This window comes from Perna viridis, chromosome 15 (genome assembly GCF_037379345.1).
Source record: "Perna viridis isolate PV_CMFRI_1.1 ecotype Kerala chromosome 15, ASM3737934v1, whole genome shotgun sequence".
NCBI lineage: Eukaryota > Metazoa > Mollusca > Bivalvia > Mytilida > Mytilidae > Perna > Perna viridis.
The window spans coordinates 25,501,401-25,525,598 of record NC_142459.1 but is presented as its reverse complement, the minus strand read 5'-3'; the positions used below and the strand labels follow the sequence as shown (position 1 = coordinate 25,525,598).

The 24,198-nt window shown below is 33.2% G+C and overlaps 2 protein-coding genes across 3 annotated transcripts in view; one reads left to right on the top strand and one right to left on the bottom strand.

The window, feature by feature from the left end:
- Window positions 1–2,092: 2,092 nt before the first annotated feature.
- Window positions 2,093–18,832, top strand: LOC148597602 (uncharacterized). 2 transcript variants are annotated; one of them, XM_088564397.1, is made up of 5 exons: window positions 2,093–2,190; window positions 8,616–8,712; window positions 9,644–9,827; window positions 10,866–11,012; window positions 12,495–18,832. In XM_088564397.1, exons 2-5 carry the CDS (start codon window positions 8,623–8,625, stop codon window positions 15,902–15,904), a joined length of 3,831 nt encoding a protein of 1,276 aa, XP_088420523.1. In that variant the 5' UTR covers window positions 2,093–2,190; window positions 8,616–8,622; the 3' UTR covers window positions 15,905–18,832. The 2 variants fall into 2 exon arrangements, with proteins under 2 accessions (XP_088420523.1, XP_088420524.1); XM_088564398.1 differs by lacking the exon at window positions 2,093–2,190 and adding an exon at window positions 2,296–2,428.
- Window positions 18,833–20,731: 1,899 nt separating this feature from the next.
- Window positions 20,732–24,198, bottom strand: part of LOC148597601 (uncharacterized) — a 38,486-nt gene continuing 35,019 nt past the window's right edge. The window contains exon 10 of the mRNA XM_088563053.1: window positions 20,732–24,032. Within this exon, the coding sequence (XP_088419179.1) occupies window positions 23,764–24,032 (269 nt within the window). The 3' untranslated portion in view covers window positions 20,732–23,763. The remainder of the gene's footprint in view (window positions 24,033–24,198) is intronic.

The following is a 24,198-nucleotide window of genomic DNA, read 5'->3' as shown; positions in this document are numbered from 1 at the left end:
AAAAAGTAATTAAAATTAAGTGGATCATAAATCCAGGGTAATACGCATAACAACATGAATATCCCGTCGTAAAAGCTACCTACAAATTTCCATAAAAGGATAAGGTGCACATGTACAATAAGGGCCAAACTGTACTCCCACCCCCCCCCCTTCCACAAACCGCTATTTTATGAAAAAACTAAGTTTGAAGTTAATGACAAAAATGTGATAGTTTAAACATAGTTATTTATAGAGAAGACATGTTAAGGACATACATATGACTATAATAAGACAGGATTTAGTAACAAGCTAAAAACAACTTTTTCCAGAACCATCTCCTGAATGCGATATGCAGTTTAATCATTATGGTTGATTTAATAGTTTTAAAATTGTTTTCAATTTTCACAATAATTACATAAATTGTCAGTTTTATGGAAGCTAAAATATTCACACACAAAAATGGGGGAAAATACAAATTTTAAAGCTTTTATTGTTATTTTCAAAGATCTCCGCCAACGTGACCTAGTGACATCTTGACTGATTTTGATTCCTATCAAAGTGGCATTTAGGAATCATAAACAATAATTTTGGGTCAGGTTGGCAGAGGTACTCAAAAAATGAAATAAAAATTTTCCCCAAAATGTCTGACTTCGACATTTTTGATAGAAATTCGCAGATTTCCAAATTTGGGATCTCATATTTTCAATTATTGAAAGATGATATGTTTATGAATGTAGTTCAATATATGTTAAACGTGTATTAACATTCTAAATATCACATACAAGTTCTCCATATCGAATTTCTAATATCCAGTAATACAGGGGGCCAAATATGTGCCTTATCGTACCTAGTCTTTTGGTGCAGTAATTACCAACTAACTGGCAGTTTCCTTCATAGTCGTAAATTCAAAACAAAATGATAATCAATTATAAGTACTTATATAGACTATCTTACCAGTAAATATAGAGCAACGATTGCTGAAAATTTCCCAAGCATGTTTATGAAAAGTTACACTACCAAATGACCATAATTTATATTTATATACATTTCAGACAAAAATAAACAAGGTCAAAATGTCACAAACTAAATCAATTACTGTAATAAACAGCGAAAACACGTCAGTCTTTTCTTAGTAGTAAATATCAAGGCCGCATTCTGATTGGTCAATGTGAGTCGTGTATGAAATAAATGGCCCGGAACAAACCATTGTTTCTCCGTCATATCAAGCAGAGCAACTTTTTGCCCATTATATTTTCAGATATGCGTACAAATATTATATCAATAATGGAAAAATATACAGCATAATAGTTGGTTTGAATGATCAATGGAAAAATTAAATATTGATAAATTCTTAATTGGCTAAACAATTGCGAAAAACAATGTAGGCCGGGTGTGCATTTTCAGATAAAATGTTTAGACTTTGCGAAATGCTATCACTTTGACAGACATCCTTGGTTTAGTTTGTTGCAGTTTTGCTGAAATTGTCGGAAGCGAAAAAAAGACATATTTTTCACGATGCTTAAAGTAAAACATCCTCTGTTTATAATTGAGCTGCACTCGTCAAAGATCTGTTCATTATTATCCTTGTTTTCTTTGTTAAAGTTGCAGTTTTTATTTAATTTTCGTAAACGTAAACGTTTTTCACATCTTCAACTTTGGAGGAAATAAAGAAAATCAACCAATCACAAAATTGTAGTTTACGATCCAGATAATATCCTCCGGTCACGATCAAGTATCCATACCAATCTGTTCCCGATCATTTCTCTCGCTTAGCAATGTGAAAGTGTAAAAGATAAAACAAAAACAAAAAACAAAAAAAAAATAGAATGGACAAGCTAGGTTGGTAAAAGTAAATAACGAAGTAAATAACGTAAACAAAGTCAGTATCATTTTAAACCAATGCAACTGTATATTTTATAGATAATTTCTTTAATTCCAATTTTATTTTCTTTTATCGGGGTCAAAATTCTGTTAATATATAGCCACAATATCTTTAGAATCTTAATAGATTTCACGGATTTATTTTCAACAGCCGAAATTTAAACTGACACCGGTAATGAAGTTTTCCGTGTATTTCTTACTCGATTTCCGATCCGGCTGTTATAATTAAAGCACTTCTTCCGCCAACACTCGACTCGTTCGCCATTTGCAAAAATGCGACTTTCTCCTGGGTCAAATTGTGTCACGTTGTGAAACAATTATCTTATTAACGTAAGCATTTTCCCAACTCATATTTTGTGCATTTAATAAGATGATCATTTGCATATGTTATAATTGACAATTCTCACAATTGGTGTGTTTGTGTTCAAGGGTCTGCTTGAATAAGCATGTGACTTGAGGTGCCTTAAATGGCACCTTTGCTGCTTCTTACTTATGTTTTTTTCTATGTCAATTAGAAATGACCAGTCGAAAAATGAGGTGTATCTTGATACAGGGTCTTTGATTTGTAGTAGGTACAAGTACCTTATAATGCCAACCTTGCTGGTAATCTAGTCATATGGGCTTGGGCCAGTGAGTCCCACTATCAAGTATGCAGCCCCACTAGTATATAACCACGAAAAGGGTGATCCCAAATTTGGATGTGCCCTGCTGCAACTCAATTTTTTTCTAATAAAATAAAATATGGAGTAGGCAATACCTAAATCAGCGAGCACTGTGAGCTTTACCATACATGTACCTTCTGTGCGAGTTAAAATAATAAAGGACTTTACAAAGAGGGGAGATCGATCTGTAGGAAAATTTCTGCATCGCAAGTGCAATGTTTTTATGTTTATTCAAGCAGCAAGCGAAATCAATACTTTGATCAAAATTTTACTCTATATAGCACTTCGCAATACTTTACATGACTTTTTTTCGTTAGTATATTTGGGAACCTTGAGAGAAATTTTGAAAGTAAACGTAATAACCGTAGAGCTCACACTGCTTTGGGGTGCTCACTATTATTATGTACTGGTGATGGCAATCATTTAATGATAAATCTTTTAGTGGCCCGCTGTGGTACATGTACATGTTAGAAAAGCAACGTCACGGTTAAATTCATGTTTTCCATGAATTTTTACCATTATTGGTTTGTTAAGTATTTTACGTTTGAGAAACCTGTCAATTATTGACTCAAAACAAGCTAACCAATTTATGATGACAAATATACATTTTGTATGACTGAAGCCTGAATCTGAAGACAATTTGTAATTATTTTTAATGAGTTCCCACGAATTAATTTTAAAGGTGGTGTCAATCAGATGTAAATATTCATAGTGAGCCAACAAATGTAACAACCATGACCAAATACATGTGGCGATATTTACAGTACATGTATATGTAATGTTGAATGAAGGTGGAATATTGAACATTTTCAACAAAATGAAACTAATTTAACTAAAATTGTTTATTTCATCTGATATTTGCTATATAATAAAATACTTTTGTTTTAAACACTGCCATAAATAAAATGGCTGACTTTTTGCCATGTCATTTAATTTGTTAACGTCCAGTACATGTACATTATTTATATACAGTATACCCGGAGAGGGAAATTCTCTTACTTTTATTTTGATGCACTGTACATGTATAACCACTTTTTGTATGTATTTTGTATGTACAAGAGTAATCAAGGGAACCAAGGTTATAGCAGTAATCAAAAGAATGTAATCCAGGGACAAAGACCAGACATGGAAAACAGACATACACAACAAAGAACATAAAGTAACTAAAATCATACATACAAAGTAACAAAAGTAAATGAGCAACTCGAACTCCACTAAAAACGGGGAGCATGGACCAGGTGCACCGGTAGGGTAAGCGTCCTCTGCTTTTCTAGAAACACCCGCCGAGTTGCTCATAAAAAGTCAAGTCCAGGATAGACAAATGAGGGAAGGAAAACTATGACCCATTGAATAAATCAGTTTTCATGGTGCTGATGGATACACCATAACGATCCACAAGTTCATGATAACGGCCATAAAACTTCTGTAGTGATGACTTCAATCTTGTAGCAACATAACTCTGTTCCAGAAGCCTATTTGTTAGAGTTCTAGCATGATACAAAAAGTCTGCGTAGTTTTGGCAAGCTCTGGCATAACGTATGAGTTGTGATATTAACACTCCATACGCAGGAGCCGAAGGGATGTTGCCACAGATGAAAGGGAAGTTGACAATTCTGAATGAAAAGTCATCACGTTTGTCGTAAAGTTAGGTCAATAGTTTTCCTTTACCATCGATTTCTACAGTGTATGTATACCCTATATTTAAAGTGATCAAATTAAGGCAAATTCCTCTTAGATATTTGACCCAGTCTGCACAACTTACTTTCCATTTCACAGGCCCGAAATACATTTTACAGAATTTTTCATATACATATAGTGGCTGTTTGCCTGTAGTAGTTAATTTTACAGGCCCACCTCCATTTTTACAAGCCTTGGGCTTCACAACTGCTTAACTATGACAACTGTATCAATTGATATTCACTATGATAATTTTGCTAAATAAAACACTTTTATTGTGAATGCAATATCATTTGTAATCAGAATGTCAACAGGGATGTTTTAAGTAGCTGGAAAACTGATAAAATTTTGCAAGAGTTCACTCACTTTTGAAAGTAAGATTCACCATCCAATTTTGCCAGTTGACAGCTTCTTTTGACATCTGTCACCAAGCGTGCAATATCACAAAATATGGGTGTGTCAGAAATACATTGTTAAAGTAGAAACTACAAAATAAGAAATGTAATAATACCTCTTACCTGCTATACATAAACAGACATTAATTAGGCAAAATAAATATGTTTCTGATCGCCCCTCTTAAATTTTATAGGGTTGGTAGGCAGGGCTTTCATTATCTTTTCAGTGAACAGGCTTAATAGAGAAAATGGACCGTTTACACCTTCAAAATTATGTTTAAAAAAGGGGGGATGGGGGCCTATTGTGATTTTGAACCGTCCATTTCCACTTTTTGAACTGTCTACATTTTGACAGTAGCCGGTTCTGGGTGGGATTTTTTACTTTTATTGATTTTGTTTTTATTTTTGAAATGTGATACCAAACTTAGAATACAATAAAAACCTGTAATAGAGTTAGTCCATGGTCAGGAGCACATTCACGTGTGTTTACAATCAATTCTAAATATTAACAACTAGTATTTCTTACTCTCTGTTTTTCCACTTAGGATAGAAAAAAAAATCTTAGCTTCCTTTTTTTCTTTTTTTCTGTTAGACTGTTTAGTCCGCAGGCTTTTTAATTATTTTTACATTTTTTAGCTCATATGGCCGTGGTTGTTGTCTTTTGTTTACTTTTACAAACATATTCTTCTCTGAAATTACTGGACAGATTGTAGCCAAACTTTGCTTGAATGTTCTTTGGGGATTTTTGACAATCCTTGTGTGGGAATTTTGATCTGGCAAAAAACATGGCAGTTATTACTAAAACAAAGATCATTGGGGTCAAATTGTAGAATTTTGCTAAGAGCTAAAAAACGGTTGGGTTAGCTAAAATTTTGCAGTGGGAAAAGTTGTTCAGCATTATGGGATGGACCTACACACCAAAGTTTTCAGAAGGGTCCTGAAATTTTATTTTTCATGAATGTTACGTTTCCAGTTCTGAAAATCTTCTCAGAAACTACTTGATGGATTGAAACAAAACTTAACATGAATGTTCTATAGAACATCTGTGGGGATTTTTTTATCTTTTGAAAACATGGCTACAGTTACCAAAGGTAAAAAAACAGGGGTCAAATTGCAGATTAAAAATAATGTAACTCAAAAACAGGTCAAAGCCATTGTAGAAATATGTACAATGTAGTTTGGATGTACAAATCATTGTTTTGACCACTGAGTAATAGAGTAGTCAAAGAAAATTGTTGTGCCTGTCCATTGTCAATATATTAAAGGACCTGAGACTGTCTCATTTTAAGATTCATAGACTATTTTTTGGTTCCCAATACTATTGGGAATTCCAGTGTACTTATTCTAATGCCAGAACTTTGACCTCAACAGAAATAAAAAAATATTGAAGATCAGATCAACATATAATAACATGTTACATGTTATATGCAGACATTTTTACCAAAAAAAGTACAATAAAACTATTACATTGTACATCTACAAATGCATTATGATATAGACAAACAAGATTCCTGCCGATTTGATTTGAATTTATTTGCACTGCATATACATGTACATGTAGTTCATTATACCAAAAGAACTTGCTTACCATGAAATATTGCAAAATATAACAACCATCATGGTAGAACTCAGTTATCATAGGACCTTTTGGGAATAAAAGTGATTGTGAAATTTGTCTATTGCACATTACACAATTTGGTAACTACAGTTCAGAATGAAAATCAGATCCAATCTAATTAATATTAGACCCATCAACTGTTCCATTTAGTCACTGCATGTAGGATCTAACAACATTCTATGTCAGATCATACAACATTTTATAATAAGAATGGCATCTTAGTCTTGTCAACCTTCATGTATACAGATGGCATTGGAACCAAATTTTCAGAATATGTTGGGTTTTTTTTATTGGTTGTAGCACACTTTGAACAAAGAGTAATCACACTTTAAAGAAATGCAACACCTACATGTACATGTACATGTACATGTCAGTGTTCTCCCCATAATTTTTGAAAAACACTGCTCTTTTGGCCTTCCTCTAAAATTATAGCACAGTGCCCATAGTGCATTCTAACTAAAATTAATTACTGATAGCAAAATGCTAAGAAAGCAAAGTGCTGTAAGTACAGCACTATAGTAGCCTGGGGAGGACACTGTGATGTACTTTGATGAGAATTGAGTCCTTATCTCATAACATGTACATCACCTGAGGCTAATTGTAAAATTCTCCTCAAAACCTTATTTCTCTCTCAGGATTGAGAAAATGAAATACAAGTTCAAGTTCAATGTTTTGATTGAGAAAGTCTGGACTTCCTTTGACCCTTAACCCTCTTTTTTTAATTTGGATATTAATACATGTATGTTTGGTTGGGGGTCAAAATGACCTACTATACAAAAAGTTGAATTTTTTTACAGTAGCACAGGGTACAGCACTTCAATTGTTTCTTATGACTTTCCAGTTCAAACCTAGCCTACCACACTTACATGTGCCACGTTTGATTAGCTTTCTCTACATATGATGATACAATATTCATCACAAAGATTCAACTTTTTATTGAGGTTTTGAATAGCTGGTATTTTCGTTGATTTTAGACACTAAATTTCATGAGAAATTACATGTAATAAGAGTTAGGCAGAGCTTGTTACTGGTACTTTTAGAACAAAACAGTAGTTAAAATTATCCAACAAAGTTGGGGAAGTTCATACCTTTCTGTCTGTCTGTCTGAACTATTTACTAAGCAGCTTCCAGCATTGTTATAAAACTTTGTTAGATGTAGTATATACATGTAACAACATGGAGATTTGCATACTGTTAGGAATTTATGTTGAAAAATGTGTAGAAATAACGGCTGTCGAACTTACATGTACATTTAATGTAGGTATTTTTCAGCAGAACTTACATGTACATTCAATGTAGACATTTTTCAGCCAAACTTTGTGTCGTGTTATCAACGACATGAAGGATTGTTATGAAAATTGGGTGTTAAATGACCATACAATTTGACGTGCATATTGTCTCTTTAAAGTAGATTTTCAGTTATATTCTATCATTGTGTTGTCAACAACAACAAAAATAGTACTTACTGCAGTTTGGAGTTTGATGTTTTAGAAATGGCAGCAAAATTGTGTGTCAAATGTGCTAAGTTTATCTCCCATCAAACTTGTGTATGAATTGTTTATCCATTTTGGTCCTGAGTTGAACAAGGTTCGACTGGCTGGGGAGGTATTAGTCCTGTTAAGGGTGGTGTCTAGTTTAAGGCACATTATGTAGATAATACAATGTACCTATTACATGTATGCAGCATTTTTCACCTTTTGCAAAATCATATGACACATATATTTTCAATTAAATACTGACCTTAATTAATGTAAAAATAAAATTTTCAAAACATTTTTTTTTTTTTAATTTTACATACAAATTTGTATGGTTGATTTACAAAGTTATATGAACTGTAAAAAGTCCTTTTCAAATGGAGATAATTGGGGGAAAATTCTTAGGGGAGTTATTGGCATGAAAATGTTCAACAGAAATGTAATGGGAGTTTTATTTTTTTTTAAATGACAAGAAAAAGAGTTTGATGACCCTCAATTTTCTTTTTTAAATATGAAGGAATGTCAGTTAATAGTTCTGTATATAAAGTTATAGGAAAACTTATCAAGAATATTTTAATAGTACAAGAAATAGTGAAAATTCCCTACATAATCCATATAAAATTTGCAAAAAAATGTCTTTTTTAAATCTCAATTATCTAGAAATAAGGTTTAATGACTTATGATTTTTACACAAAAATTCTGAAATACATGGTACATTTATGTTTGTTCAAGTTCATTTTCCAAAAAAACTATGAAAACTTATCTAATGGAAATATTATGTTTGAGCTACTGTAAGACTGAAATCTTATAGAACCTTTTACAATTCCATTCTGCTACGTGTACTTATCCACTCTAAAATAAACAAGCTGTGACTCAATGTTATGTATTCTTCTCTTGTTATATTTAATTTCTTGTACCTTGTTTTTAGATAAAGAATGTCAGCCCAGCCTCCAGTAGATGTTGCTACCCTCGTCAGTGGGTTGGACCTGTCTAAAGATCACCTTCTAGAAGTAGTTCAGGCAATAGTAAGTACTGGGCAGTGTAAAATATTACAGTTGGGAGTACCAGCTTTACCACAACTAGAAACAGTAGCATGAATTTATCATGTATAAAGATTAGTGTGAAAGTGATTCGGTGTGCGAGAGTCGTACATAGAAAATTATAAATGGCAAAATCTGTATCACATGCCATATCATCCAGAGATATCAGCATGAGGGCCTCTAGCTCGAGGGATGATATTGTTAGAAAGTGATACAGCATGTTATACAGATTTTGCCATGTACTTTACAAATATGATATCTTATCAATTACGCTGTTTTCATTTTTAAGGTTTACTAGTAAGGTTAGTACATATACCCTACATTGAAACTACAATGTGATTTTTGTAACGAGAAATTGTTTAGTGATTTTACTCATGCTAGTTGGCTTCAAGTTATAAGTACATTATTAGAATGATCGTGACATACTTATCTGTGATCTGTCACTTCTTTGAGCCAACCGAATAAAAATCCAGCTCAATGTGCAGTACAAAGTGCCATTCATCAAATGTTCTTGTCCAGAAATGCAAGAAATGTCTGCCATAGAACATAAAGCTACTACCAATTGATCTATCAATTTAAGAACTAGCATTTTAAAATCCAGCCTTGGTCCTGTAGGGCTACTGTAAATGTACATGTATTAATTTTGCGGTTGCTAATTTTTTGTGGATTCTGTCAAATGAACATATTGACGGGTATCAATTTTCACGGTGTCAAAAATATAATTAACGTTATATATAGCGTTAAAGAATCCATTTTTTTTTTAAATCAATACGTTTACAGTATTCCAAAATAAGATCTGTTCAATAAATCAGATGTTTTTTGTATTGAAATGCAGGAAATACAATGTATCTATCCAAGGAGTATTAACAACAATCAATACATCACCTTGACGACCAATGATATTTTTTTGTTTCAGTGTAAGAAGTTGGCTGCAGATGGAGATGAAATGATGTTTATGACAGTTAATCTTAACAAGAGAACTACCACATGTATCGGTTCTCAGTTGGGTGTTGACTTCATGAACAATGCCCTTCCACAAATTTCCCCAGAGCCACAACTATCCACTAGTATATCACAGCTCTTCCAGTTCCATATTGAAGGTTTGTAAATAATACAGAGTATATAAGTTACTTGCAAAATACTGAATCATCCTTTTAGAAGGACAGTTCAGAGATATGAAAAAAAATGACACGAGAAATGATTTACATACTTTAAACATTGATTTTTCGTGATTGATAATTTTCACGGTTCCTGTTTAATGAACTAATTCACAGTTTAAATAACTTATTAGACACTAATAATGGGCATTAGCATGTTGTTAAATAGAATTCATTGCTCACATTTTTTCATACATAGATTATAGTAATATTGTGTAAAGTTTTCCATATTGGCAGTTATTGGTCTAAGGCTAGCTATATAGGACTGAGTGGGTAGCTGAAGTCCACTATGAATAGCTGAGGACCAATTACTCAGCGAATATCGAAAACCTTATGCAATCATGTCTTTATCGCCTGGGCCAGGATGATATATTGGACTGGTAAAAGCTGTATTTGAACGCTAAATCCTGTAGTGGACAGGTAAAAGCTGTATTAATGAAATTGGATGGCTAAATCCTGTATTAGCACATTTTGTATTTTGTTTTGTGTTTGCAGTTTTTATTATATTTAGGCTGATATTTAAAAGTTATTAAATAAATGTTGTTATTACATAATGATTTTTTTTTTAAATATTCATTGGATGAAAACTAATCACATGACATTTAGTTATTTCTGGTATTGCTTGTTTAAAAACAATATTGACTTGCTTTCTATTTCATTTTACAGTTGATTAATTTCATATTGAAATGCTTTCACTTTCACTTTCTATTTTTAGAACCATGCAGTTTCTATTTATAATTGTCCAATCAAAAGTAATGCACTATTATTAGTTAGAGTTGACCCCCAAAATGTCAGATGTAGGGGAAGCAGATATTACATTTAAAGGGGATATGAATGGATCAAAGAAACCAATATTGACTAAAGGCTTCAGCCTAAGTCAATATTGGTTTCTTTGGTCCATTAAACTCATATCAACTTCTATGAAAGACTATGACTGTACATTATTTGTACACATATGATATACTTTGTATTTTATTTCAGATCATTATGAGATGATAACAATAAAGAGAGACACAGGACAGCCATTTGTCCCAGATAGTCCTGGAGGCTCTGTCATCATGCATTCTCCATCCTACACCCCATTTTCATCACCTCGTCCATATAAATCAAAAAGTCAGGACAATTCTGGTAAGAGACTGTTTAACTACAGAAATCTCAGTTGAGTGGTAGTTGAAGGAGGACTCTTTGTTAAGAGTTATTGTCCTTGAAAAGTGGAAAATAACTTTTTTGCAGTTTGTAATTTAATAAACTGAAAACAAGATATGGCATGCTACATCTTGCTAAAAATACTTCAACCATTTCTGTCAAACCTGGAAATGAAAAACACTGTACAAGTCATCATGTCATATATACTAAATATTCCAATACAAGCATTCCTTCTGAAAATCTGTCAATAAAATTTCCATAATACTGCATCTAAAAATTATCAGATCATACGGTAAATAGGAAGTAGATGAGTAAAGAACTTTGAAAGGGGAGACAATGTGCAAGATATCCTTCAAAAACAATACATTTATAACAAATATCTAAACAGAAACTGAGAAATCTGTTAAAGATAAGGTGATTGCAATATAGTCCTTACTCTAATGAGTAGGGGTACATGTATAGAAAACTTTCACTTGATCAAATTATCCTTATGATAAGGCCTTCAAAAGCTTTTGTTGTGTTGAAGTTATAGGGCAACACCTTGAAAGAGCTATTGCCCTTAAAAGGAGAAAAGAGATGTTTTATATACATATACAAATGAAAAATTCTAGCATGTCAAGGGCAAACTAGGGACAAACAAACACAAATTCTTAGTGATTTTTAAACTGAAGTTGAAATTGATCGTTATTTTGACAGTGATTTCACTTTTTGTACTATTCATGTTACAAATACAGACAAGATTTATAATTCTGTTTTTTGTAAAATTATATATGTATGTTATTTCATTGAAATGTCCTACAAATGAACATTTCAAGAGTAGAAAACTCTGTCAAATATCTCAATTTTCTAACATTCTAATGAAAAATTACAGAATATGTCTAGTGATGTAGAGTTCACCTTATGGACTATATATATATGTGTATATTGTCAGAAGAGTTTTTGACATGCATGTTACAGATTTTCCCCATTTGGCCTTATTCTTAGGGTTGTTCTATTTAAAGATATGAGGTACCTTGGGAAGGCACTTTTTTCACCAGGAGAGCCATCCATAGAATTTCTACTGATGTTTTGTATTAAACTTCATATTTTATCAAGAGACCTGAACACCCACCCATATACTGTGAAAGTACATTTATTTGTGGGTACCAATTTTTGTAGTTTAGGGGAAAAATGATTCATTCTTGAATTCTTTGATTTGACAACTCTACCATACAAACGAATGGGAAATTTCCTTTGCATTGGGAACCAAATTTCATGGTTTACCCAGCCAATGAAAACCACGAAAATGTGTACCCAATAAACAATAATACTTTCACAGTACAAAGAATATAAGTGGCTTCCCCCAATCCCTCATATGTTTTACTGGAACAACTTTAGAAAAAGTTACAAGAAGTCTATTTGGATTCTATGTTTTTTTTGAAATTGTAATAATGTAATATTTTTAGTTTTGATGTATTTTTCCAGATTCACCAGTAGTTCCTAAAATCAAAGAGGAAGTTGTTGATACTGAGTATGAAGGTAGTTCTAGTCAAGGGGAAGACAACTCTTCCATAAACTATGGTAGAATTATAGGATTGGGTGCTTCAACCACAACAAGTTCATCAAACAGTAGGCCATTCTCTGTACCAAGTGGTGGTGTGTTGAGGAATTTGTTAGCACCAACAAATCAACCTTACCAGAAGAAGTTTCCTCCATACATTCCTGGGAAAATACGACCAGATAACCCTCCCCCTACAACTCAGCCATCATTCACAACTCCTGCCTCTACCAACATTCGAGCTCTGCTTACAAAGCTTCTTACGCCAGGTACCAAGAGACCTCCTGTTGTGACAACAAGTGACTTATCTAATACAACAGTGACATCACCAGGAAATAAATTGAGCAAATTATTTACTCCGACCACAGATGGAACCAGAATGAATTTGGTACCATTCAGTACATACACGAGTGATAATAAACCCATGCATCCGGCCATTCAGAGAATCCAGGATCGTTCTAATGCAGAAAAAGCCAGACTTACTCGCAAAAGGAAAAGGGATAATGAAACTGCTGGTCTGGTTATTGTTGAATCTTCCAGTGAAAATGAAAGTAACGATTCTTCCAAAACAGTTACTTTACGTAGTGGACGGAAGGTGAAAGTTCCTTCATGGCGGCAGGATGTTCTTGAAGATAATTTGAAAAATAATCGAAGGAAACTTGAAGAAATTACTGACGTTCATGTGAAGCAAGAGAGAGTTTCTCCAACATTTCCTGAAATGGGCCAAGATGATGATGATGGTGTTCGTGTAGAATTTGATTTTGACATCTTAGCAGACTTGAAAAAGGAATCATTAGATGACCAAAGTGACAACTCTAGCTGGTCAGGAACTGTCATGTTGACTTCAGAAGATGACGCAACCCCAAGCAAAGTTCCATTTAAGTTCACATTCCAAGGCAAAAATAAGACCAATTCTACTACAAATAGTCCCCCTCTTCCAAAACTATATGATGATAAACTAAGTTCATTAGGCTTAGCTCGTAAACCTATTCCTCCAGTAGAGGCCATACAATCTGTTGAAGGCAGATTTGACTATATTACTGTCTTTGATGCAGTCCAGTATCAGGGATCTCCACATTTCTGCTGTAAACTTTGCAGTAAAATTCTCCCCTATGATGAAGGTCTTAAAGATCATTGTTTCCGCCACGATGATTTCTTGGAACATTATTTCATCTGTGAAGGCTGTGACAAGGAGTGTACATCTCGCGAAGAGCTTGCCTTACACATACAAACACATCCTAAAGTACACTTATGTCATGTGGCTGATTGTAGTAGAAAATTTATGTGTAAAAAGTCACTCATAGAACACTTGAACAGAGTTCACAAGGAGTTATACAGCTGCCCACGTTGTAATGCTACCTTTATAACATCCAGAGGTCTAAGCCAACATTTGGTTGGTTGTATCGACAAGGATAAGATAGTGTCTAAGGCTGGTGTTCGGCTGATGAATGAGAACTGGATAAGTGTTCAAGATGATGGAAAAATAGCATATAAATGTAGATCATGTCAGACTAGTTTTCCTTCTGTCGAGGAATATAATCAACACATGCTACAACATAAGTCAAAATTTGTTCAACAAATCAATGAAAAGTTTGAAAATGAAATTGGTCAAGGCAAACCATCTAACAAAGAGGAAGATCGCACCTGCGAGGTCTGCAGCACAATATTTGAGACAGAAGCCCATTTAACTGAACATAAGGCCAAAGCTCATGAAAACAAAGTGGGAGAAGAACCTCAACTCCCTACCTTTAAATGTACTCTGTGTAATGTGGAATTTGATTCTCAGGTTGAGTTCTCAAGTCACTGTACAAAGATGCATCCTCAGGTTGTACTAGTCAGGATAGATGAAAAGGGAGATTACTCTTGTAGTATCTGCTCAAAAAGGATGAGAACCAAAGAAGGTTTTGATACTCATATGAAGATGCACAATAATGAGGAGAAGAAGCAGTGTACACAGTGTGGTACTCACCTACATCTGGAGGCCGCTGATGAACTACACTGTTGTATTACAAAGCAATCAGAATACACATGTGAGGAATGTTCGCTGTGTTTCTACTCCCAGAAGTTCCTGGCTGGCCATAGGGACATAGTTCATGGAGAGCGAATGGACAAAATAAAAATCAAGTATAATTCAGATGGTCAACCAACTTGTAATATTTGTGGGAAAATATTCAAGAAGGAATCTGAATTTCAGAACCATAAAACTTTACATACAGGAGAACACCCTTTTTGTTGTCATTTATGTCAGAAAACATTCCGTCTGCGCTCCACCCTGAAAACCCACCTAATGACACATAGGGATTACCATGAGTTCATGTGCGAAATTTGTGGGAGAACTTTTAAACTGGTTGAGAGTTTGCGTCTGCATCGCCGTCTGCACAACAAGAAATGTCATTTCAAATGTAAATATTGTTCCAAAGAATTTCGAGCATATGATGGCTTGAAGTATCACATGCTCAAAGATCATAAAGAAGCATTCAAAGGGGCACAGTTAAAAATATATAAATGTGAGTACTGTGACAAAGACATGGCCACTCATCAGCAGTATGTCCGTCATGTCAGCATCCATACCAATGAAAAACCACTCAAGTGTGACTACTGTGATACTCGATGGGCTACAGTGTCACAGCTGAATGCACACAAGAAGAAACATGACGAAGAAAACTTGAGACACAACTGTAATGTCTGCAATATAAAATTCCCTATAATCTCCAAGCTCAAACGCCACATACGTACCTCTAAGCACATAGAAAACTGTAAACTACAGAACCTTCCTGTTAATACAACAACCCTCAAAGTTTCAACGCCACCGTCGCAGATCGAGGACTCACCATCAAGTTCCCGTATTATAGATAATGTGACAAATGAAGAAGAAAAGGTCGAAATAATGTTCTATGAAATAAATCTTCCTGAGGAAGAGAACAGTCTTCTTGATGAAGATGGTGCTATGATATATGACATTGTTGTACCGGACAAAAATGGATCAGCCTTGGTTGAAAATGTAGAACAAGAAGATGTAAACAACGCAGAGGTAATGGCTGACTCTGAAGTTCAGAATTCTGATTTGGCAAAAATTGTACATGAAGCAAATCATGGAACCGCTGTTAAAGTATTAACATTGGATGACAATTCATTAGACGTAGCGTTAGAATGTACAAACGAGAATGAAATAGAATTAGAGGGAGACAAGCCTGTTGTAAATGGTGAAATTAATGGAAAAAATTCTATAGAAACAATGGCTTCTCATAACAATAAAACTATAGAAACATTGTCAGATACAATAAGCTCTATTATAAATGCTGCTGTACGGTCATCTGTAGAAGACAAAGATTCTTAGGAAATTTAAAGGTGACTTGTAGGTCAAAATATTAACATACTTGTAATACTTGACCTTCAAAATGAACTTTAGGATTGTTTAATATGATATTCAGCATTACACCATTTTGATAAAGTGAACTCATTTAAAAAAAAAAAAAACAAAAAAAAACACTTTTTGGGGGTTTTGGTCCTCATTTAAAAAAAACAAAAAAAAAACACTTTTTGGGGGTTTTGGTCCTCATTTAAATAAAAATTAAGATAACTTTAACTTACAATTTTTTTTTGTCATAGAAGGAAACTATTTTGAATAGGTGGATTTTCTATGGATTAGTGGAAGCAGAAAGCCCTGAAATTTTAAAAGGATTGCCCAAATATATTGATTAACAGCTGTGGGAATCAATTTTTACCCTTATTTATGTTCAGTTTTGTTCAATATGAGCTAAAGAAGTGGTAAACCTGATCAGTCTGCAGTCATATAATACCAGACTGTCAATAGAGTTCTGACTTTCTAAAACTATTGGTAATAGTTTACATAATACCAGACTGTCAATAGAGTTCTGAGGAGTTCTAACTTTGTATAAACCTTATACTATAACTATTTGTAATGAATTGTATAACTGATTTGTTTTGTTTTGTTTGTTAAGGCCAAACAAGTAATAAGTGTGTTTTCTATGTATGCCTTTAAAATTAAGGTAGGGATTTTTTTACTGTTTTGTTTACATTGAGTATAGTATAGGAGAGACTTTACTCTGGTGTATATTGAAAAATGACAACTAAAGACAAAAACTATTGAGTACATTAATTTTAGCAGAAACAAGTTGGAAAGAGTAATAGGAAAGACACATTGTTCTTTTTTTTAAGGAGGTAGAACTAGGGTATGGGACACAAGTCATAAAAATCATTGGAATGTTTGTATTCAGCATTTTACATCAATGTCATGTAAGCATCAAAATAACTTAGATTAATTTCATTCTGTGTCAAATGAAAGCTTGATAGCCTTTGGTGAAATTGAAAAGGATACAAACATATCACTGACTTTATTAGTTATGCCCCTTACCCTAGGTCTACCTCCATAATTTGGCATTTTATTGTTCTTGAGTACATACTGTGTTGGGTCTTTTAGTGATATATTTTTTGTTAATTGTATTAGAGGACATGAGCAGTGTTTAAGCTAATTAGCTATGGTTATTGGATATCCTGAAATCTAAAATAACACTTCCCATCAGAATCCATCCTCCAAAGTCAGGGTTTTGAGTTTCCCCTTGCTCTCTCAAACCCCTGACATCAGTCATTCATATATAGCGAGTATCATGCAGCCAATTCCGATTGGTTGCTTCTCCGGGTGCGAAAAAAATGATGTGTATGTAGCCATTTTGTAAGTTATATCGAAGAGTTTCTATTACAAGTAATTTGAAATTTAGGTGACTCGCTAGATGGCGCTGTACAATACCTGCTAAATATGAATGAGTGATGTTAGGGGTTTGAGGGAGCGAGGGTGAACTCAAAACCCTGACTTGGGAGGATGATCAGAATCCTGAGAATTTGAAAGGGATTTTCTCAATTTTGCTCAAGTTTAGCCTGATAAAATGACATTTTTCCAATAAAAGGTCCGATAGGGTTCCAACCAAACCTGTCTAAGCCAAACATCTGGAATGTTATGATGCTTTTTAAACCTGTACAAAGTGTATATACCAATATACCAAATATCTCTGAACCTTCCTGGAATGTTATAATGCTTTTTATACAAAATGTACCAAAAATCTTTGTATATCTCATGAACCTGCGTAAACATCCACCTGAACTGAACATTCTGTTCAAAAGGGGATTGTTGTAGACAGGTTTCATTTTTAAGTCTGGTTCAACCTATTTTCAGAAATTTTGAATGAGTATCAAAGAATTTTTTTTTATGATGGCCTTAGTTTCCATCTCATGATAGTTAGTGTCTACATGCTTGACTACTGTCAAGGGTTTAGTTAAACTAGTAAGGTCTATTTGACAATATATTATTTCTTACTTAATCTGTGTCCCATTCATGGTTGGAACCCATTATACAGTGAAATCAGTCTCAATCCTACCTGTTTTGGACTGAGAAATGTGTTTGGTTTAGTAAGGTGTAGATTGATACAAAGGACTAGAAAGTGTCTCTTTTATTCAGACAGGTTTCTGATTATGAGGGTTCACATTAGACAGCAGGCCTTTCATTAAGAGGCAGAACCAGGTACTTTTACCCTCCTTATCTACTGAAAAGTACCTCCTGAATTTCAGAACCATACATTTTTTATAAAACAAAATGATGAAAAGTACCTCCTACAAAACCAGGGTACCTGCATTGCAAAAAGTCAATGAAACCCCTCAGACAGATTTCATCTGTGTTCTGTTCAGACAGATTTCAGATTATCTGTGGTTATCAGGTTTTCACTGTAAATTGTATAAACTTCATTTTGTGTTTTACACTTTTTTGTTCCTTTTAATTTGCACTTTACATTTGAAATTTTAATTTTTTTGTATGAAGTTTTCAATGTATGAATTTTTTCTTGTGCAAAATTGCGACAAGTTTTTACTGAATTTTCGTGATGTAAAGTTATGGGAAATCATGCTGTTGGGCTAGTTAACAGCCATTCCTAAAGTGTTAACTGAATTAAAAAGGAGATCTAATCTAAATCTAAACTCAGATGCAATTTCATCTTCAATTTTATGGATTCTTGAACCAGCCTCATAAATAGCTTAATTCTGGAATATTATATTTGTGACTTCTACCTTGGATGTAGGTACATGTACCATGGAAATATAGTGATATAGTTCCACAAAAATTATGTCCAAATATAAACGAGACTTGCACTTAATTTCAAAAAGATTGTTTTATAAAGAAATTTGACTGAATTATTGTACTATTTGTTTTATTATACATTGTGATTGAGTTTTATGTATAATACAATTCTGCTGCTGATACATAGCTTCTTAATTTGCCTTCTTCTTTAGTTATGAAATATAAAATTTGAATTATCTCCCTTTGCCAAGAGTTGTCTCTCTTGATAGGATTGCCAAAAAAAAAGTCTTGTAATGGGTATGGCACTGTCATTTGTGTCGTTGCCCATAGACCCCTTGGTTTTTATGTGGATATATAGGAAGGTTGGGATTGATTTTGGAAGTTTTGACTGGAACCATTTAAAATAGGAGGTCAAGAAGGGACCACTTCAGTTCTGGTCAAATTCTTATCCTGTGTCATATATCTAATCAGAATAAAAATGTAAAGTTATACCAAGTTTGAATGGTGTATCTGTACTTGACTCAACTGTTCAGGGTTTTACGTCTGCAGATCTATCAACCAGTGCTCTGAGAAACATTTTATTAGAATAGATTCATGTGTAATGTTTGTATACACAATTTTTTACCATTTACCGATGATACTTGTACTCAAGACCCAGCTATTTCCCACATGGACTTTTAAGTACACTTCTGTGTAAGAATCGGGCAAGGGTGGTACATCAATATTTTCAGTTTGGTCCTTTTTTTATGTGCCAGACCTACACAATTTGCCAGATTCTTTGACACAGAAGTACTTAAGAACCTGACAGTTTGTAGTCCACCAACACTACAGTCTAAATTTCTTTCCTTTACACATGTCAGGTAAAATAAAGAAATAAATCGTGGAAACTCCATTTTATCATTTTACCACGGATTGGCCATTTATGTCGCATTGATTTACCCTGAGCAATAACAAGGGGTTAAATATTGACATAAATAGCCAGCCCATGGTAAACCAATGATAAAATGGAGTTTCTGTGATTTTGATTCTAATACCGGTAGGACTAGTTCCTTAACATTGTTGAATAGACACAGTCAATGACATTAGTCATATGTTCATGGCTTTTTTACCATGGCTGTAGTTCTAAAGAGCTTTGAAGCATGTCATATTTGAATGAATTTCATTGAAGGGCAATAGATGTTTTGTATGGAAAATTTTTAATCTGAAAAAAATTTACCCATCTAACACTATGTATGCAAGCTGCCTGCTGAAAAGAGGAGATAACTCTGTTAACCTTAAGTGGAGATTAAAGGGGAATAAATCAACACAAAGAAAAACACTCATAAGAAACACTGTATATATTTAGCAACTGAAAGTAACTAATTCTATAAAAGAGCAACTATACTCCTCAAATGACATGAAAACTTTGTCACATTCGATGATATAAAGGTGAACTAGAAGAATTAGCATTCTGTTCTTTTCTGAACAAACCTGCTGTGTAAAATGTCATTTTTAGTAAAACTGGAAATAGTGTAGCTTACTGAGAGAACATATACTCCGGTGTTAAATGTTAATGTAAAACCTTTCAACATGTTCCATTTGAATTAACAATAAATATACTCCTTAATGCACATCTACATATGATGCCTTACCTTCCTATAAAATTGCATGAGCATCTCTTGTGTGGATAAAGGAAGTTGTCCTTACACAGTCAAGAAATGTTTATTGCCCTGTTATTGTGAATTTTGAAAATCAAGTTTCTGCTTATTATTCAATATCAAAGTGTAGGGGCAGTTACTACCTAGAACGTCAATTACACCTCTGTTTTAACTGACCACCAAATTTTTTCCTAATCAATTCAAAAAAAACTCAGGTTCTCATTCAACACTTTTCAAAGGTAGGGGCCAGCAAATTTTATTTTTTCATTATTTATTGAAAAAAAAAAATGGCAAAAATCAAAATAATTTTTTTCTGGTGGGGGAGGCAGGAAATAGGGTCTAGAATCTAGGATATTTTTTTTATTATTTCGCCTGAAGGGAAATAAGAACCAGTTCACATCTGTGAACCATTGAACCAGATTCCTAGTGTATATAGTGACTGGTAGAAAAAAAAAACAACTGTGAAGTCCAATACTTAATGATTTATAAAAATATTTTGAAGCAGTTTGTTTTTCAACATTATCAATATCGTCACTCAAAATATCACTTTGATATATCAACATAACATTAAATAAGTGTTCTACAACAGATTCTTCACAGATATGCATCATCTAACATAGGCAGAAACACAATGTATAATAAAAATTCAATATTCATTTCCTTGAGGTTCATTATAACCAAGAAAATATTTAACAAAATGGCGTTTCAAAAATGTACAATAAACTATTCAAACATGCTTTTTAATTGATATTCTTAAAATAAACAAATACTTTCTTCTACTAAAAGTAATATTGCTTTTTTGTTGCAGCACATGTATAACCCGAAAATATAGAAGTTGCTTTAATAAAGTTATGTAAACATAAATCCTATTGAAAGCATTAAAGCAAGATATCAATGTAGTTGTATAAAAGAAAATGACATTTTATGACAAATGGTAAAACCGTGTTTCAAAGGTGTTACCTATGACAATTCTGAATTCAGAAGATCTTCCTCCCAAAATTTTCTCAATGCAGAAGATTTGCAAACTTTTTAACAAGATGTTTTGACAAGAACTGAGGTCATTTATTAAGATATTAATCCAAACATTCAGGAAATATTTCTGTAACTGCAGCTAGCCTCCCAATCTGACATATCAGTGGGAGTTCAATTTTTCATACAATATTGGGAGGCTTCTGCAGGAAGCATGACAGTTAACACCTGTGTCATTTGTTCACTTCTTTTTATAGAAATACATTTGAAAAAGTTGACTCTGAAAAAACAGACATAATTCCAGCAAATTGCATCACAATTACACAGCCAAATGAGCCACAAATGAGAATCATATGATTTGCAACATATGATAATGATATGAAAGGAGCATGATATGATAATTGTTTAGTTCAGTATCCATATGATTATTGAATGATAATCATAATGATAATCATGTATTTTACAAACATATGATAATCATATGAACCATATGAATCAAGAACCATAGGATTATCATATGAGGGACATTTGGCTGTGTATACATGTAAACTTGATCTAAATTTTGTGGTGCACAGCACTGTGATAAAAGTTAGAAAGATTTAAACATATGCTTGTTTAATTATCACTCGAAGAAATGATGGAAACAGACCTAATTGTACTACTTAAAGCTAATCATTATTTTTGGCTGTATTTATGTGAAGATTATCTGTGAATTCTGTAATTTTGTGATATTCATAGGGCATGATTTGCAATAGAAATTTAAAAAAAAAATCCAGAGACCTGTAAAATAAATACCTAACAGATGAATAATTGCAAGAATCATTTATTTACAAAACATGTAGCACCAAAATATAAAAAGTTGAAAGGTCTTAGTTATGGTTAAAAATTTTAAATATCCACATATTCTAAAAATTAGATATTTCAATAAAAAAAAAAGATACATAAAAGAAAACCACTTAACTACAAATTTGTGAGCAATTCTCACTTAATTGATACCCCCATTTCCCCTAATTTGATAACATGCACTTTTGACTTCCATATCATTTAAATCAAAATCTAAAATAGGTGGTGCACAATGGGAGCATGTAAAAATTTATAAAAGATTCTGTTTAATTTTCATACAACTCTATATAGATAAGAGATAGGATTTCTGTGTAACTGTGTAATGGAAGGCCGAATGGACCCCCCTTCTACTATATACCCCCACTTTGCAAGAAAGGGGTATGATAAAATGTAGAATATTGTTGATGTAATAGTTTTTTATGGAAGCCAGCCATTCAAAAATATCAGTCTGAAATATATATGTTTAAGGCTATTATTAACGAGGAAAAAAATCTCTCATCACAATCATGATCCATATAAATTCAGCCCCAAGCAAAGCACATGAAATACCTAAATCACTTTGTCTGGAAATAACATTGAAAAACAGATATGGGATGGAGCTCTATAATTTTTTTCTGTATTCAGAAATGTCCTGCTTCAGAAAATTAAGCTTAAAATTCATAAGTGTATGTTTCATTAACAGTGGGGTATCGATAGGGGTTGCATGGGATAGGCATCCCCCTTTTAAATGGAACATTTGTCATCTTCTTGTGTAACATTGAAAAAAATGGCAAATATCCTTGCACCACCTCTTTTTCTGAGGAGCCCTGGCTGGCACCCCTCATTTGCAAAGTGGATCTGCCCCTGTAATTAATGCGATTAACTTAACAGAAAGACAGACAGACAGATACACAATATGTTTCTCGTAAACTCCAAAATCATAGGAAAAAAAGATTAATGATAACAAAAATATTCAAGCATTTCAAAGTTGATTTATTTATTATCATAAGATGCTTGATAGAAATTGCCAACTCTTCATAAATAAAAATCTCTATTGCCAGCTCTTCATAGAAAAAAATATCTATTGCCTGCTTTTCATAGAAAAAAAAATATCTATTGCCAGCTTTTCATAGAAAAAACAAAAAACAAACATCAATTGTTGGTGAAAAAAGTCTTTTGTAGTTACATTTTTTTAGATTTTTTTCATTCCATTAAAAGAAATGTATATAACTTTAGGAGGTAGTTTATTTACATCAATAAGGTTGGTAAGTCATGTGACCCAGTGATTTCACAAGAATGGGTCCTAGTCTACCATTCAAAACATGGAGATTTGTCATCTTGAGAGCATTGAATTCAGTGTTAAGAACAAAACATTTTTTGTGTAAAAAATACCAATAAAAATGACAATTATTTATTTCTACATGATACAGGTTGTAAGAAAAAACATAAAATAGAAAATTTTGCATTGTTATACAGATTTTTAAAGTACCCCAAATAACAATAAAATACAGATTGGTATTCAGTTTTCAAAATGTTCTACATTGGAAGTTCTGGTAAAGAAACCTATAGAAATACATGTCGACAATATTATTAGATCAGTCTGAAGAAGCAATTAACTTTGAGTGGCCTTTTTTTAAAACAAATGTATGAGGCAATACATATAATAATCATGGATTTGAAAACTTAAGATGGTTCTAACTGGTTTTCCAAGATCTGAATAGGTTGAGACAGAGATCCAGGATCTACATAGGGTATTAACTGGTTCCCTTCCTGTATGTACTGGATTCCAGTAGGCAAGTCATTGGATATTTCATACTGAATTTCACTACCAGTTTCTTCACCTCCAACTTCACCACCAATGATGTATATAGTGTGCTCAGTTGATTCTCCCACAGGAACATTTATTTCTTCTGGAATTGTCAAAATAATTGAGGATCCCTCACTTGAAATCACTGTAAAGCAATGTAAAAGAAATAAAATCATGTTAAAAGACTGCGGCCCTTTTCACAAAAAATCATAAGTGTAAAATTAGTCGTAAGTTATGATGTCATAATAGAGTTAAGTATTGTGACATCACAATTTACGACTAATTTTACTCTTATGACTTTTTTGTGAAAA

Coding starts and splice junctions, on each gene's coding strand:
- LOC148597602 (XM_088564397.1), top strand. CDS start 8,623: ATGTCAGCCCAGCCTCCAGTAGATGTTGCTACCCTCGTCAGTGGGTTG. Junction 9,828..10,865: donor CTTCCAGTTCCATATTGAAG/GTTTGTAAATAA, acceptor ATTTTATTTCAG/ATCATTATGAGATGATAACA. Junction 11,013..12,494: donor AAAAAGTCAGGACAATTCTG/GTAAGAGACTGT, acceptor GTATTTTTCCAG/ATTCACCAGTAGTTCCTAAA.